Genomic DNA, 16,772 nt, shown 5'->3' with positions numbered 1-16,772 from the left:
CAAGGCAGTATTTTTCTTCCTTTGCATAAGAATATACATCTCCAAGTCACAAAGGAAGAACACTACGAGACATTCACACACACAGCAATTAAGATAACTGCTCAGGAAAAAAAGATTAGGAAAAAAAATCAGGCTTAGCCTTAACTCACCGTTTTCACCGACTGTCATGGGAATATTTATTTCCAAATATGATCCTGCACCAACATTTACATGTACAGCATTAGTTTCCTGCATTGCAAGAAAGGAAAACGATCCAAACATTATTTCTAGGTTTGTTGCATCAACCAGTGTACTTCATACCTCTGGCTCTCATTACCCACACCTGGATTAAGAGACCTGATGATTCAAGTCCTTCCTGCTTTTAGAAAAATTCCCAATGAACTACCTATGTGCATCAATACCAAATAACACCATTTTTAGGCTTAACAAATGCTGAGGTCCACTATTACAAACAACATAAGATACTCTCATCCAAGGTATGGGAGGGCAGATGAATATGTATTTCTAACATCACATTTCTAACTCGTTCAGTCCCTCAAAAAAGAACAAAACAGGTGTACAGTGAAGTTATGCTATATCCCATTTATAAAAGTAGCAACAGGGGAAAGAAAAATCCAAATCCCTACACATACATGTTTTGTCTCCCCCAATATCATCTCTCCAGTACTATTAGATATAAATTCAATATCAGAAGTTATTATCTTTTCATCATGGTGAGCTTCATCATAACTTAAGACTGCCCAAGAAATGTCCAGATCATGAATTCCCAAGACTGTAGGAGCCAGCATGGTTTAAGATGTAACTTGAAGGCTTAAAAGAAACTTTAAATAAGCCAACAAGTTAATGCCTCTCAGAAAATACTACTCTTTGAATGCTTTACTCATAATTACTGAAGACTAAGGCAAAAATCACCCAGCTTTTAAAACCTGCAATAAACACCTGAGACAAGTAAAACTGTGCACAACCACAAAGCACAGTGGAACCACAGAAGACAAGTTAATTTCTTGATAAGGTTTCATTATTTACCCTATTTTTGGTAAAAAGTAAATCAATGGTGGCATCTGCAATAATATTCATCCGCAGTTCAAAAGCAAGGATCTGTCGTGGTTTCCCAGGTTGAGCAATTTCTGAGACTTTCATAACTTGGTAGTCTGGTGGGAAAAAAAACTTCCACAAGCAATCCCTAATGGGAAAGAAGAAAAGAAAAAAAAAAAAGTTGTCTTTTATTCACTGAAGAAAACATACATATATTTATGCATCTATTTGGTTCATTTAATTATTTTCCTTTTAGCTGAATTTTAAGACAACCAACGGGTGAGATAAGAAAGAATGTTTGTTTAAAATCTTCATCTTGGGAGCCTTCCAATTCATGACTGAAATTTCCAAAAGTTTCAATGACAAGAAGTTACTTTTGGACAAAAGCCATAAATGGATTAGAACAGAAATATTTTAATTCAGAAGGTAAACAAGGTATTTTTTCTTCCTATTTCTAATCCTCAACAAATCTGCTACAAAAACATAGTAGGAAGTAATCTATTTTGCTTCAGTTTGTGTACTAATAATTGATGTAATGCCCAGAAATAAACAAAACACAAACTTTAGGACCTCAGAACGAAAATCAAAGTTCTACAGATTTATAGATGAACATGCAACTACGTGACAGGAAAGGCACAGCAATGAAGCACAGACAGCAGAGCTTACACAAGTCTCAAGAGGATTGAAATAAGCCTTTAGAGGGGGTTAATAGTTTCCTGCACCAAGCACCTGACCATTGTAGCAGCTTCAAAGTTTCCAAAACTCCATGTTCTATCCGTGGCACGATGCAAAAATTCCCAGTATGGATCTCTGAACTCTACATGCACTGCACAGGCACCAAACTGCCTTCTGCCAAGCCAGGTAAGATTATAAAAAGCCTACTGTTATAGGGCAGGCTTTCTTTAAAGTATCATTAATGATTCACTGCCCTCATGTTGCTAGTAAAAAATTGTAGAAATTGACATTTTCTCTTAAATCCTCTAGGATTATTTATATATATATATATATATATATATATAAAATGACCACTCTTTGGTCTGCCATCCTCACACTCCTAAGGGACAGTTAATCATAATAGTTTCACAGGAGAATTAGTGAAGGCCAAGGAGAAGTATCAGCCTGTAATTATCAGGGGAAAAGAGAGAAAGCACTGATGATGTCACTTTTACTTAATAGTCCTTTATTCTCTCAACAGTCCTATTGTCCTCACCACAAATACTCATGTGCAAAAGAAGAGTAGTAGAGCTCTGGCCTAATATTTTGTCACTAAAATAACTAGATAATAAATACTTTGCAGATCACATCGAGGAATTGATTATCCTAAGCAGGAATAAATTATTCCCCCCTCATTATTTTCATAGTCAGAGTTCTACTTCTCTACCATTTCCTCACCAATATGTAGTGTATTCCCACCCACAGAGCTTGATAAATCTAAAGATCACCAATTAAAAAGTTAAACCCTGAGTATGTAAAACTTGACAAATAATAAAACTACTTTGTTCACAAAAAAGGGGACTATAACTTGTTAATTTAATAATAAAAATTCACAAAGTGATCCCGACTTAGGAAGATCAACAAGATAAACAGCAAGGAATTTTCTAATCTTAAACCACTGGGGCAGGACTCCTCTTTCAGGCTGTCCAGTCCACCCCAACTCACACAAATTAGAAGTCTGAGCAATCCCACGATGGAAATTAATGTTTTCTCGGTAATATTAGATATCAAAGATGAAAACTAAAGCTGTAGATCATGGTAATACCTCTGCCTATCAGCCCAAGGACCGTAGTTGAAGTCTGTTCCTTTGCCACACACAATGTCCAAACCCCAACAGGGTGGCAGATCCTGTAATTTGCTGTCTTCGTTGCTGGCTTCTCCATCATTACTTTCCTCTGTCTCCTCTGGTACAAGACCTATATCACATAATATAATAAACAGATTATTAAAGGAAGCTGCTTCAAATTAGCATGAAAAATGTTTGCTAAGCACAAGACAATTAAAGTGTCCTGATGTCAGTTTTATTTGAGATCACCATACTGTGTAAATATCAAGACATAATTCAGTGCAGACTCCCAGTGGAAAGCCAAGAAATATGACCAAAAATCCTTGGGATTTTCTTAAACACAGTTCACCAGTGTCAGTGATACACACAGCAGTTTTTAAGGATGCTTTTTGCCAATACATTCACATTTAGTTCCAAATCCTACTTACAAATCTTGAAAGAAAGATTAGGTTAAAATAATTTCTACAGACAATGCAAGCAAATGAAAAGGAAGACTTAAATACAGTAGAGCCACAATTAATCATAAAAATTCAAGAAGTCATTCAAAGAAGAAATTGTCTAGCAAGTCCAGCAGCCTACAAAAATCCCTTGAAGTGTTATGTTTGTATTTAACAGAAGGTACCTGGTTCATCCATATAATAATAGATGTCAACATCATTGGATTGCATCACAACAAAACCTTCACCCATCAGCCTTGGTGGTCTGTAACGAAAAAATGCAAAGATAAAGGTTAAAAATCCATGTGCTCAGATTAAGCTTTATGAATTCAAGTAATGTGAAATGCAACATATTAGGCATAATGAATTTGCATAATGATTTGCCAAAAAAAATACTTGTTCATTATGTTGCTATTATTATAATTATTACATCAAATAACTTAAAGTTTAGTTATTTTAAGCATGAGAATACCATGTTCCTCTCCACAAAGACATTGCTCAGATATTATAAACCACAAGTAACTACCGAAGTTTTACTTTCATTGTTTCTTTCTGTCAAGAGTTCCTTTCTCCTTGTCCTATATTGTTCTTTCACCTGCTAATTGTTTTCTTACTAAAATAGCACTCTAAACCAAAGGGACGAGACATTCAGTAATTAGACCATTAGTTAATAAAAAAAAAAAAGAAAAAAAGCTCTTCTGCCTCAATAACACTTCCCTCAATATAAAAGGATGTGATAAAACTGATAGACAAAACACTTCTCCAAACACTATTATATTGATATATTATAATCCCTTTCTTATAGTGCTACCACATGTTAATTTACATATTAATATATTCTATAGTAGTAATACTACTGTAATGTGAAAATTCTGGTTTTACTGCAAAACATGGTTTTGCAGCTTTTCAGTCACTTTCATAAGTTGTCACTTCTTAACAAAAAAAAAAAAAGCCAATTCAACAACAGAAACACACAGTGTAAGAGTGAGACCTGTTAGAAGCACATTGCCCATTACCCCACAGCTCATTTCAAGGGCAGGACAGCTTGGAAAACACACAGAAGGCAGCAGATGCAGAGACCATGCACTGCCAGAAGTTCTTCAAAAGCAACAGAGCAGGAACCTTGAAATCAATTTTACTTTGGGAGTGAAAGACTAAATACTTTAACAGCAATTAGATAATGGCAATGAACGATAATGACATTAGCATCATCATTTTCAAGTATTTCCTAATATCTATCCTGAACTTCCACTTCAAGCCTGCTGGCTTAGCTGCTGCTCTCCAAACTTGCTCTGCTTTGACCTGCTTTTCCTAGCACAGTTTCTTTTTTTTCTTCCTTGGATTTTGGAGGATTTATTTGCAAAGGGCGATGGAGATGTTGAGGTGGGTGTTTGTAAGATAACAGGACAGTTTTCAAGGTGAGGTTTTGATGTTTGTATTGATTAGGCAGTCTCTTACAAATTTCACCAAGTCACTCAGATGTTTGTCACACCTGCATTGCCTGCAGGAAATTTTGAAATTTAAAACACCCAGCTTAAATTTTAAGCCAAAGAAGCATAAGAGGGCAGAGTCTAAAGAGTTAAACACTCTCCATTTCCAGTGAACTGGGTAATTTGTTGAATCTGCCCAGTAAATTAGAGCACATTTTGTGCATCTTTCAGCCATCAGGAGCTGCAGGGATGGTAAGAGCACAAAAAGAAAATACTGAGAGGAAGCAGGAGAAAAAGCTAATAGTTTGAGTATCTTAATCCTATTTTGTTTTAATCTTGTTTGTTTTCAATATTAGTTGGAGAAATTTCCTTTGTCGTCATGTTGGAAGAGCAAGATTCTGTGCACATCCACAAAATGCCCTTTGGAAAATACATAGAGGCATATTACAGACAGCAGTATTTGGCTGATAAAAAGCCAATTAAGGTACAGTCAAATGATGTACAGTTTATTTTATTACTTCATGCAAGCCCTCTTGCTTGTGTTTGACTTACTTCAGCTTGTTAAAGCTGCATAACCCCACTTATGCAGAATACACAGAGGTAAAAGGATCAGCCATCTGCCTTCAACAGATAACGCAATTTCCACTCCACCAAGTATTATGCAGCTTTTGCCCATTTTTTTTCTTAAATATTTTCCAAACCATATGTGAATCAGTTTTACGGAAGTCAAGACCTTAAACCCTGCATTTAACCCACAACTAGAATATTTACCACTGGCAAAGCCTGTGACCAGCTGTAACACCTGAAAGAAGCAAAATACAAGTTGAATGTGGGATGCCCCAACCTTGGAAACATCCAAGTCCAGGTTGGAGAGGGCTCTAAGCAACCTAATACAGTTGAAGATGTCCCTACTCATTGCAGAGGGGTTGAACTAGATGACCATTAAAGATCCTTCCCAGCCCAAACTATTCCATGATTCTGTGTTTAATCACAGAGCACAACATACACAAATAAAAACTTAGATAGATATAAAAAACCAGTACTTTTCTCTACACATAAAATTGTTTCAAAGATCCAAAATTTAAAACCTTCAGAGTAGTAAAAATGCCAACTGTCTAAACACGCTAAGTAAAATACAGAAACAGAAAGACAACCATCATTCTCTTCTTTTTACTAAAATAAACAATAAAATAACATGGATATAAAAATACCCCAAACTTACTCATCGTTTTGCAGACCAACATATCTTGGACTTGGAACCAGCATGACTCTAACATTTTCCAGTTTTCCTTTCACAATGTGCATAAACTGATCGAGGTGGCTCGAAGGTGGTTTTGTGGTGTACGTCAGAAAGGCATCATCAAAGTTAATGCAAAGTGTTTGTGGCTGATAGTGATTCCCAAATGCCAAGCGACCCTACAGCAAAAAGCAAACCCAATTTCTCATTATGCACTCCTCTTTTATATATATGTATCTATTTACCTATAATAATGAAGTGTAATCAGATATATGCAAATAAAGACCATGGACAAAAATCCTGACCATAATCTGTGCATTATCTAAAAGTACTACCTTGTACATTAAACTCTCCATATTCTCTCTAAGCATCTCTATTAAAACATACAGGAAGAAAAGAGAAAAAAACAACAACTCCAAACACCTCTGAAAAGCCCAACACCCCACACTTTTTACAACATTCATTACCTAACTTAATTACTTGGTGATATTCTTGAAATCCTTACAAGTCTAAGACAGCGGTATTTCCCAAAATACTGAGAACATTACCACATTTCCACCAGCACCAGCAGGATTTGTGACTCTGTCAGGGGAGTGCTGGTGGTGTAATTTTAAAACTTTATTAAAGCATGAAGGAGAACAAAAACCTCAAATAGAATGGATAAGAAAAATGAATGGCAAGCTTAATTTTTAAGGACCTTGTCGCTTACCGTGCTCACATTGACTTTAATGACTGGAATAAGTGACCTCCACGAAGAAGAAGGGTCTTGAGATTCTGTTTTTACTTTAACACTAAAGAAAAAAAAGAAAAAGGAGGGGTTATTATTTTGTCTTTTCTTCAGAAGAACTAACCAAATTATTCTTCTAGGGATCTTCAGTGCACAGATCTTGGGGAACAAGATCTTTCCCCAGCAGATTACTTGCCAATTCCTCCCAAGCCTAGAAGAACAGCAGGAAGCACACAGAGTTACACCTTGGGTGCTGACACAGGTAGAAAGCAAGCTGCCATGGTCAACTCAGAGCAACAATAAAATAAATCTTCCTCGGGGGAACTTGGTCTGTTCTAAATACTCCTATTGAGGCTCAGGATTTTTCATTTCCCAGGACATTTCCCTCCTCCTTCCTGTGCCTGTCAGCTTAAGATGGAAACACAAAGGGACTGGCTCAGAGGCACAGTCCTTACTCAAACTCAGGATTGACACAGCATCCTGCACCTGCCCACTAGGTAATTTAGTAACTGGCCAGCAGCAGTGAAAGGACCCAAGTCTCATTAGATCCTTCCTGCTCCTGACAATAAATCAGTCTGGTGTGATTCTGCTCAGAGAGGGACTTACTATTGAACATCTGACTCCACTACACGTAAGCCACATGGAAAAACTCCTTATATACCCACACCATGTTTTCAGGAGTACGCCATAAAGAGGAATTAACAGAAGAAAGTTTGTGTAGCTACCCACAATACCAGAGAGATCCTCACATTGTGCCCATTCAATGTCTTGAGCAGCTGTTACTTCTACTGAGCAAAACCATCATTATTCTGCCAGCACAACCCTCTTCAACACACGCTCCCTTTCTACACTGTATTTCAAATAGATTTTTCAACCCGTCTCTGATCATTAAACATGAGTGTTTGGTTTGGTTGGTTGTGGGTTTTAATTATTATGGTAGGAAGTCTGAGGAAAGGGAAGAGATTCAGACTTTCAGGCTTGTCAGTGCAATTTCTCTCTGCTGTGCTTCGATCATTTGGCCTCCAGAGCACACGTTGAACAAAACATTACCCAATTAGTTCAGGTCTTTGCAGAACAAAGCATCAACAGAACAGCAAAATGAATAATAATTTACCTTTCAAGATTGGTATGTGTTCTCTGCCTCCCATTTACTTGTGCTCTTTCATCATCTTTCTTTGCTGGAATTATTGTGGGATCCAAGCCAAACAGTTCCTGAAGTTGTCCATAAAGCTCAGAACGGTTGTACACATGAAATTCAAAGTCATTCACCATAATATACAGTCGTGTTTCTGCCTTTGGATCTAAACAAATAGAAGGAAAAGAGTTTCTCGTTCTTTTTCAACATTCCCTTGGAATATTTGCAGTTTCTCATAAATGCACATTTTGCAAAAACAATCCACAGAGTACTGAACAAGCTGCTGAAGTAATATTAAAAAGCAGTAAAAAACTCTACAAAATAATTACACCATCCCAAGCAAATCAGTAAAACTTGGCAAATAAGACAGTTGCATACACAATATAAAACCTGAAAGGCATTTCACCCTTAGGTCACAATCCAAAAATAAATCCAGGCAAGAACTGCACAAAATGGTAAACAAAGTCTATGAAAACAAACAAAATCCCTTTTGATGCACAACACAGAAGCCTCAGTGCAAACTTCTTTTTAGCACAGATATCAGCACTTGAGATCAGTTCCATCTAAAAAACCCATGTGGTTTTCTAGCCAAGCTCTCTGGTACAGCATGCCTGAAATGGGAAAAAGCTTTCTTGTACAGAGAAACAGGAAATATTCATATGCAGACCTAACAAGATCATACTCATTTTGCTCAATCAGTCCACATTTTTGCAAATTTAAAATTCTAACTAATATCAGCTTGACTCTCTGACATTTAAAACCTAGTTTAACATCTGCTGATCATATACAGAGTTGGTTGGGACATACTTCGACATACTTTTGCCTCAGATAGTATGACCTAATTATGGAGTTAATGTGAGGGAAAAGCTCGCACCATTTCCCCCTAATTACCCAGTTGAAAGAGTGCCCATTACACATTCACTCCAGAGACCTGAGCTGCTCTAAAAACCTCATCTGGTCTTTCTAAGTCAAATAGACTTCAGGAAACTGAAGCATCAGTGGTTATCACAGCAATCTGTAACTCAGGGGGTAAAAACCGAAGGCAACACTTCCCAAAGATAACATAAATTAAAAAGTCAGAGCAAAGTGTTGTGATCAGGGTCAAGAGAAGAAATGCAGCTGCCCAAGAGCCAAAGTTTAGAGACACCTGCTTGATTAAATGCACTCTCTTTGCTAACAAATCCATTTGTCACCCAAAATGACACATCTGTACAACACTCTGTCCAAACACCAGCAACCCACCTTTGACCCCTCACACCCAAAGTACCAGAAATTTCCATATCATTATAAAAAAATAAATGTACAATAAATCTCCAGAAAGCACTGGCATCACAGTTTTCTTGAACAGGAGACAGAGAAAAGTTAATGAGCCAGTTTCAGTTCCTTCCTGTTTTCATCAGAGCACCATCAAATCCGTTTGTTCCCAATGTTAACTTGCATCAATAAAACACAGGCAAAGAATGTCATGGACAAGGATTGGGATACACACCAGCCCACCAGGGAGATCTAACTATCATCAAGAACACAAATAAATATAATTTTTCAATTCCTGGAGACAAGCATTAGACTTCATTAACTAAATGAAATCATAGGTAGTAATTCATTTCTTTAAAGGAGATTTAAAGAGACAAGTATCTCTTTCTCCTAATAACAATCCTCCACACATCTATTTGCCTAAAACACTTTTGGAAAAGAAAACTAGAAAAAAGGCAAGGAAAAAGAGACAAGGAAATCTAAATATCATCTTACTGAACGATTCAAAGAAGTATATATGTAGGTTATGTACAAGTAACTACCAGATTGATAGCAAAATACTGAAGCTTTATCAACAGTTGTTGGAATCCAGGTGACTAATGCAACTAAGGGTTTGAAATTTGCCTCCTACAGAGTTTAATCAAGATGCATTATTTATTTATTATTTTTTCAAATGTTTGTATCATGCCCACCCAAACAACTCAAATACTAAATCAAACCTGATGGGGACATGACAAAAGCCACTCCTGACAACAAAAAGTAGAGCAACTGCTTCTCAAAAACAGTATTTCCCCTTCAAAACATGAACTACATTATAAGGTCTTACAACGTGAAAATTGATAATGTGCTGTGGCACCTAAGCCAAGACATCTGGGTGTGCCCTATTCACAACCTGATCCTCCAGCTTTTGTCCCTAAGCCACTTTCATTTCTCAGGTATGTACAAAACCTACTCTCCAGTCCCAGTATGATTTAACACTGAAGAGGATTTTAGTCACGTTACTTTGTTGTCAAACCTGTACACCTCCTGACTTCCTTGGTTACTTGGATGTGGTCTTCAATACCATCAGAAAACTTTAAAGCCTTGCAATATTGCCATGCAAAAATAACAGCATAGAAGACAGACACAACTATCTCTACTGCATTAAATTCATTTCTTCATTCTGTGAGCCACTAGAGAAATCTGTTTTAACTAGCAGATGAAGGCAATTCTATGAAATCCTGTTGGACAATAACCTGTGGTTGGAAAAATCTAATTAACTCTAAGACTAGGTTCCATTTCTTGAATTATTTTTCTTATGGTATAAAGAACTGGAATTGTGCCCTATCACCTCAGAGGGTTGGTAGTGCCTCAATAAACAGGAGTGAGCAGCTCTTAGTAACTCCTATCACTGTAAGAGTGGTGTCTCACATTCCCCTGACTAATTGCAGTGCTGCTGAGTTGGTACTGACACAGCAACAGCTGTACAAGCTTGCTGACAAGTCTAAGAGGCTTCACACCATCAGAAGCCACTTCCAAAGGCAAGATAGCAAAAAAAACCCCACAAAACTCCAAGGTTCAATGACCCTCTCAACTAATGTCCTCAGCTGTAGATAGCTGCCATTTCTGGACCTCCTTGAATTAGCAATGGAGCTGTGATGGCTTCAAAAGTCAAGAGAGGCAGGACCCGAGACTCATTCAACAAGATTCTAATCCTATAAATTATTAAGTACACATCCCTGGGCTGCTTATGCTTTCTCACAGTGTTTTTTGCAGATACACTTAATCTCTTGCATCTGGGGTTAATCATCCTTCTTCAGCCAGAGATAAGGAAGAAAAATAAATCAATTTTTCACACTTTCCCACTTCTACACCCACAGATGTCATCAAGACACAGGCTTATCAAATACTAAAGAATACTTTTGCTAAATACTGAAAGTACAACATTAAAACTGAGAAATTAAAATCACTTCCAGAACATAAGATGTCTCTATTCATCACAGTTATAAACTTCAATACAGAGGCAATTATGCTTGGACTACAGCTAATGAAGGCTACTATTAAGATTAATGGTTTGACTTAAGAAGGGTTCATGTCCCTGATAATGAATCCTGCATTTATTTCATTGTGGTGTTCTAGTCTGCAACCAGTTAAAAGAACCTTCTGATGATTCAGTGTACTTTTGGCACATATTAACAAATCAATTACACATTTGTGATTGAGTAAAGAAAGCATTTTTCTGTTGACTATCTGTAAATTTTAACTTTGAAACCTTTTTGGGAAACCTACCGTGCTGTTTCTGCTTAGGGTTGTACATCTTCCACCAGCGAAATATGATAAATCCATCCTGAATCCTAAACCAAATAAATGAGACAAAACAGAAGTTAAGAGAGTAACAATCCAACATCCTTTGTGCAGCTGCATGACACGTTGTCTTATGCAGAGTGCAGAGATCTGCAATCTTAAGCAATATTAAGTGCATAAGCAATATTAAAGCACAAAGGGTTACATCATAAAGGATACAGTATAATATTATACAGCTCCTGCATTAGCTGAAACTTGTATAGTACTCCATTGCCTTCTCAGGGCTTTCCAAATTTGACAGCAAGAATCAAAATTACAAGCTATTTGCTAGTGTGCAGTTCATGGAACAAATCATTCTGAATTCCAGTAAATAAATGCAAACTGCTTGGCCAAGATGAATCTTCCAGACTGAAGAGCAGGAGCACGGGGGAGTCAAAGACATTAATGAAAAAATAGTTCTCTTTCCTACTCCAAAGTGTTTTCTTTTGCAAATATTTAGCACAACTACAATCTTATCCAGTATTCACTTCCAAATGATAATGCTGAAGCAGCAGACAAGTAACAAGCATCCAGGAATGTTAAATACTATAACCAAATGAGGCAGTTTAACATTTATAAACATACTGCTCGTTTGTAAGGCTGTATTTTGATATGTGTTATTTATATGTATACATTTACTGTATTGAAAATTGTTATTTGGAAGAGGGATTGCCTTGGAAATCTGTACCTGATGGACATGTCTTCTGTGATGAAATAGATTTCACGCACCATGACTTTTCCAGAGAGCACAGAGAATGAAAAGGAACCTAATGTGGAAAAAAGTTTATCAGACATTAGCCTGAAGCTGTTGATCCTTTATATTCTGAGCGGGAAGACTATAGTATTCAATATCTGAAATGGTTTAACTGGCTATTTTGAGTTTTCCCTTTGAAGGGAAGTCGGAAATTAGGAACAAAAAGTACACAACTAAAAGATGGTGGGTTTGGCACTAGCCAAGAATACAACCAGCCCCCTGAGGCACATTAGTCACCCAGAAACATTCAGGTGCCTTGCAAAGCTTGTGAAAGGAGTTAGAAAAGCTATTTTCAACATTTATAGTTTCAAGCCATTGTTTGCAAGACTGTAATTGGAGAAATAAAGATTCCTGAGAGACTAATCTTTTAAATTTTAAATGGCTATAAGGACTTCTGTCCAATTATTATGAGAAATTGTGTTTACAGCAGGAAGGATTAATAAGCATGAAAAGACCAGCAGGTAATGCAATAGCCCATATTTTTCCTAAGGCTTTTCACCTCACCCACAGAAAGTTAAGTAAACCATGATTTAAAAAAAAAAAAAAAATTAAAAATCAACATTAATCGACTGAAACTAAGCTGTAAATCATGGCATCTAATTAATGTTATGTTCTACTTACTGATTGAGTTTATAAAGAATACCATATCTTTGGCCAGCTATATCAGCTGTCTTTATTTAATGGTAGTTTCACAGAGAAATTTTAATAAAAGCCTATAGATCAAGTGCAGCAGCCAATAAGTATTTCATCTATATTGCTCTTCAAAAAGCTGGATTTGAAGATGGTTTGGAATACAGCTCTTAGATTCTTGAGGATACAAGCAAATGAATTGCAGGGGTGTCTTTGGCAGGCAAGTGTGGGTGGGGTTTTTTGGGTTTAAGTTTTCACTACATTTATGGTCAATCCTTGGAGATAAAGTCCAGAACTAAAGTCACTGCTGTTCTGTGAAGCAGACAGAGGAAGGCAGAGGAGTAAATGAAAGAAAATTCAAAGTGTGATTGGAGTGAGGTTGTGGGCTATAGCCCTCTGTGACTCAGCACCAGATATTTTTGTAATGTGGGTGAGTGCCCGAGGGATTTGTACTGACCTGTTTTATACAAAAATGTTTGAAATATTTTAATAAAACGTTAATGGATTTTGATGCAAATGTTCTAGCCAGTATCAATTCTACATGTCACAGTCCCAGTATGGATTAACATGGTTAGTTGTTCTGACAGCTTATTTAGAAAGCAAGGACAGTGCTGGAGCAGGGATTCAAGGCTCAAGACTCCACTCCACACCGAACATTTTCAAATGACTATAACAAAGGAACACTGATTTTCCCTCGAGTTTTTAACAAGTTGAGGAATAATAAAAAGCAGTAAACAGTGCCTCATGGTGATAATGTAGGAAGTGGCACTACATTAATCACAACTTACCAATATGGATGTAGCCATGTTTATATAATCTGTTAAGAACCAGCGTTAGAATGAGTCCAATGTTCCGGGAATTATAATAAGTTAGGTAGATAATCCATCCACAGGACAATATTGTTGCTGTTGAAAGATTACAATTAATTAAAGCATTTTTAAAGTACACTGACCTAGATAAAAACCTTACCTATTCAGACCATCAGGCATAACAGTGTTCTTCCTAATCTCCAAAAAAAAATTGATGGGACCATTTAATGAGTGTTTTCAGAGTGAGGGTGTGAGAAGGGTGTGAAGAGATGGGGGGGGTGGAACAGGAAACTGGAAGTCCAGAAAAATTTACATTCTTCACTGTTCTTCCATTCCCCAATATAAAAAACCTGTCCTCCCAGAGGACTTGCAGATTTCATTACATCATTACAAACCACATGTTTCAGTATATCACTCATCATCTAAGAAGTCAGGTTTTATAGACTGAACCACGTGGTCATTGATTTCAAAACACCTTAAAAGAAAACCCAACACCGCAAAAGTCTTACTGCATTCCTTCTCTACTCTTCTCCAAACTGTGAACTGTAATTCAAACTTCTAGTCTTTCATATCTTATCACAGGAAACAATATTATCACATCTGAAATCGTTTCCTGAGCTGCTGCATCCTGAGACAAACACACCAGTCCTTGGGTTAGCAGAAATCTGTCAACAGCTCAAGCACGGAATTTCATAGGAAAAAAAGGAAATAGCAATCCAACGAGAAAAATGTAAAAAAAAGAAAAAAAAGTAGGTCTGCTAATCCCCAGAGTAATTTTTACTTTAGTTGATTAAGAACTAGTAATCTATTTCTAACTACAAGGGTTCTCAAAGCTTCCAGAAGGACAAACCCAAAAGGAGTGGCACTGTCAGGGAATGGACTAGTCCTAATTCACTTTTCTGATAATTACCATTCCATTTCATCCAAGGTAGAGTAGGAAAAAACCCTGAACTTTGTAATAGAAATTTTTCATTTATGTGTATGTTGCATGCTGAAAACCTCAGATTTATTGTGACTTTTATGGGAAATAAGAAGTACAGAAAGGCATATGGGTATGATGCCTTCACTTTGCAGAGAGTTCAGATGATCACTCAAAGAAAACCCCCCAAGCAAACTTACAAAAAACTTATAAAGACAACCTGTCCTTTTACTGCCCCTTAAGTTTTTGCAGTGCTCCATAACAATGCCTGTGCCTTGTTGAAAGATGAGGTGAAGGGAGAAGAGAAAGCCTTGCACAATAACTTTGTCTTTTCCTTAGTGGAAAAGTGTGACCAAAATTCAAGTAGCTCACACCCTCGGGCAGTTCAACTGCTCCACACGTCAAAAACAAAACTAATCTGTGGGGGTGATTAGACAGGAACAAAGCAGGGAGGGTTAAAGCTACATCCCAGGAGAGAAACTGCTCTTGGCATTCAGGAAAGGCACACTCCAAGGACAGTGTTTGCCTCCCTCACTTTCAGATGAGTAACTCACTGCAGAGCCTCTATCAGGGTAGGGAAAAGGGTGGAATGACTCACCCTCAGAGGGTTCGTTCCAGCAATAAAGCTTAATTTCAGATTAAAGGTCAACCAGACACCTGGGGTCAAGAAGGTGCCCTCTTGAGGTGACATATGCTGAGAAAAATCAGCAAACTAGTGCAGTTTTCAGGCACTACAGTTCTGATCCACTGCCTTTACTGCTAGACCTACCTCTGCCTTTTCTTTTCCCCTCACCAAATTCAGTCTCCCCTCTCAAGTGATGAATCCCACAAACTCTATTCATTTCATGGCTGTATTCTTGATTTTAAAAGCATCTTCACTGAAACCACGTTTTGGAAATTATATCTGGAAAGTTGCACTGCATGAGATTTTCAGAAATTATTCTAGAATTGAACAACATGTTCATTTCTGGAATTCATCACCACTTTTACTGGGATCAATAGCTGTTCCAGCATTCAGGAGAAGAAATTACTGGTGTCTTTTTAATGTTCTCTTATAACAGGATGCCATAGGTCAGCAGATGAAAGCAAAGGAGGAATGGCTGGTTGGAACTAGGTCAGTTAATAAACATCACTTGAATATGCTTCTATCCAAACCTCATAACAACAGGAGGCAAGTCAAAGCTTCTGGAGACAAATTTTTCAGATCTGTTCACATTTGTTCCATGTTTTACCAGTGAATTCCCTTATTTTCATCTTGATTACACTGAGAATTTTATGTTGAGTCCAAACTTTTTTTGGCCTATGGCTTTTTCATTCAGTTTGACCTACTGAAAAATAATTCCAGTATGTCAATAGCCAACAGACTACTTTAACCTGCTGAAAGTGAAAAAAACAAAGGTATTTTTCCTGTGCTGCCCCTCACTCCAGGTCCCAGAGTCAAGGCTGAAAAGCAGGCATTATCTATCTTTGAAAAAGTCTAAATTCATTACACACCTTAGGACTCTCACCTGGACACAAATACAACTTAATACTTATTTTGCTGTCGTTCATCCACCTATCCATACATTCAGAAAATGAAAGTACTACACAAATATAGGCAACAGCACTAGTGTTGTAAAAAATTCAGCATACCCCAATCAGGCATGTTTACAAACCCAGCTCATAACTGATTACACAATAGTTTGGCTTAAAGGCTTGTTGTGGCACACAAATTAGTCTTGAACTTGTGTCATTACACACAATAGTCTTGAGATCACTTTTCAAACTAAACCATATTAAATGGCAAGTATGTACAGACTGGTATAACGTTGTTGTATCTGCTTGTCATGCTAATCCTTTGGTATGGTATTACAAAAGAACTTTAACCAGAACAAGATAGATTAACCTTACCTACTAACAGCCAAACCACGTTGGAGTCATGTTCTGTTAGGAAGTCTTCCAGCTGTGTGATACTTGGGACAAAACTATCATTTTTTCTTTGATCCATCGCTACACTGTTTTTGCACCAGCACCTATAGAACTGAAGGAGAAAAAAAAACCCCACACATCAAAATCAAAATGAGTAACAAGCACAGTGCAGAATTACGAATTAACTTCTTTTAGTCCTTTAATAACATCTTCATGATTCTCAGCTGCCTCTTCTTCTGCTCTAGAAACACTTCCATTCATCTCTGCTGGAACAGTTTCCAGGCACATGCCTCCCCAAAACAAATCACAGGTCAACAGAATGCCAGAATATGCTCTCCAAATTTAGCACCATGAATGTCCTGTACAGCACATAAAAGCAAATAAATGTATACGAC

The 16,772-nt window shown here is 37.2% G+C and overlaps 1 protein-coding gene across 12 annotated transcripts in view; it reads right to left on the bottom strand.

Annotated features, from left to right (window-relative positions):
- KIAA1109 (KIAA1109 ortholog) overlaps positions 1 to 16,489 on the bottom strand; it is an 84,258-nt gene extending 67,769 nt beyond the window's left edge. For all 12 annotated transcript variants that reach the window (XM_027658849.1, XM_027658850.1, XM_027658855.1 and 9 more), the window contains exons 1-11: positions 16,360 to 16,489; positions 13,530 to 13,646; positions 12,046 to 12,124; positions 11,304 to 11,368; positions 7,761 to 7,947; positions 6,629 to 6,710; positions 5,905 to 6,098; positions 3,438 to 3,517; positions 2,795 to 2,945; positions 1,027 to 1,183; positions 150 to 228 (exon numbers count right to left, since the gene is read on the bottom strand). In XM_027658849.1, the coding sequence (XP_027514650.1) occupies positions 150 to 228; positions 1,027 to 1,183; positions 2,795 to 2,945; positions 3,438 to 3,517; positions 5,905 to 6,098; positions 6,629 to 6,710; positions 7,761 to 7,947; positions 11,304 to 11,368; positions 12,046 to 12,124; positions 13,530 to 13,646; positions 16,360 to 16,456 (1,288 nt within the window). In that variant the 5' untranslated portion in view covers positions 16,457 to 16,489. The remainder of the gene's footprint in view (positions 1 to 149; positions 229 to 1,026; positions 1,184 to 2,794; positions 2,946 to 3,437; positions 3,518 to 5,904; positions 6,099 to 6,628; positions 6,711 to 7,760; positions 7,948 to 11,303; positions 11,369 to 12,045; positions 12,125 to 13,529; positions 13,647 to 16,359) is intronic.
- Between the last annotated feature and the right edge of the window lie 283 nt (positions 16,490 to 16,772).

Source organism: Corapipo altera, unplaced genomic scaffold, assembly GCF_003945725.1.
Source record: "Corapipo altera isolate COAL_440 unplaced genomic scaffold, ASM394572v1 255, whole genome shotgun sequence".
In the NCBI taxonomy this organism is placed as follows: Eukaryota; Metazoa; Chordata; class Aves; order Passeriformes; family Pipridae; genus Corapipo; species Corapipo altera.
The sequence above is the reverse complement of the archived record's forward strand: the minus strand, read 5'-3'. Positions and strand labels throughout refer to the sequence as shown.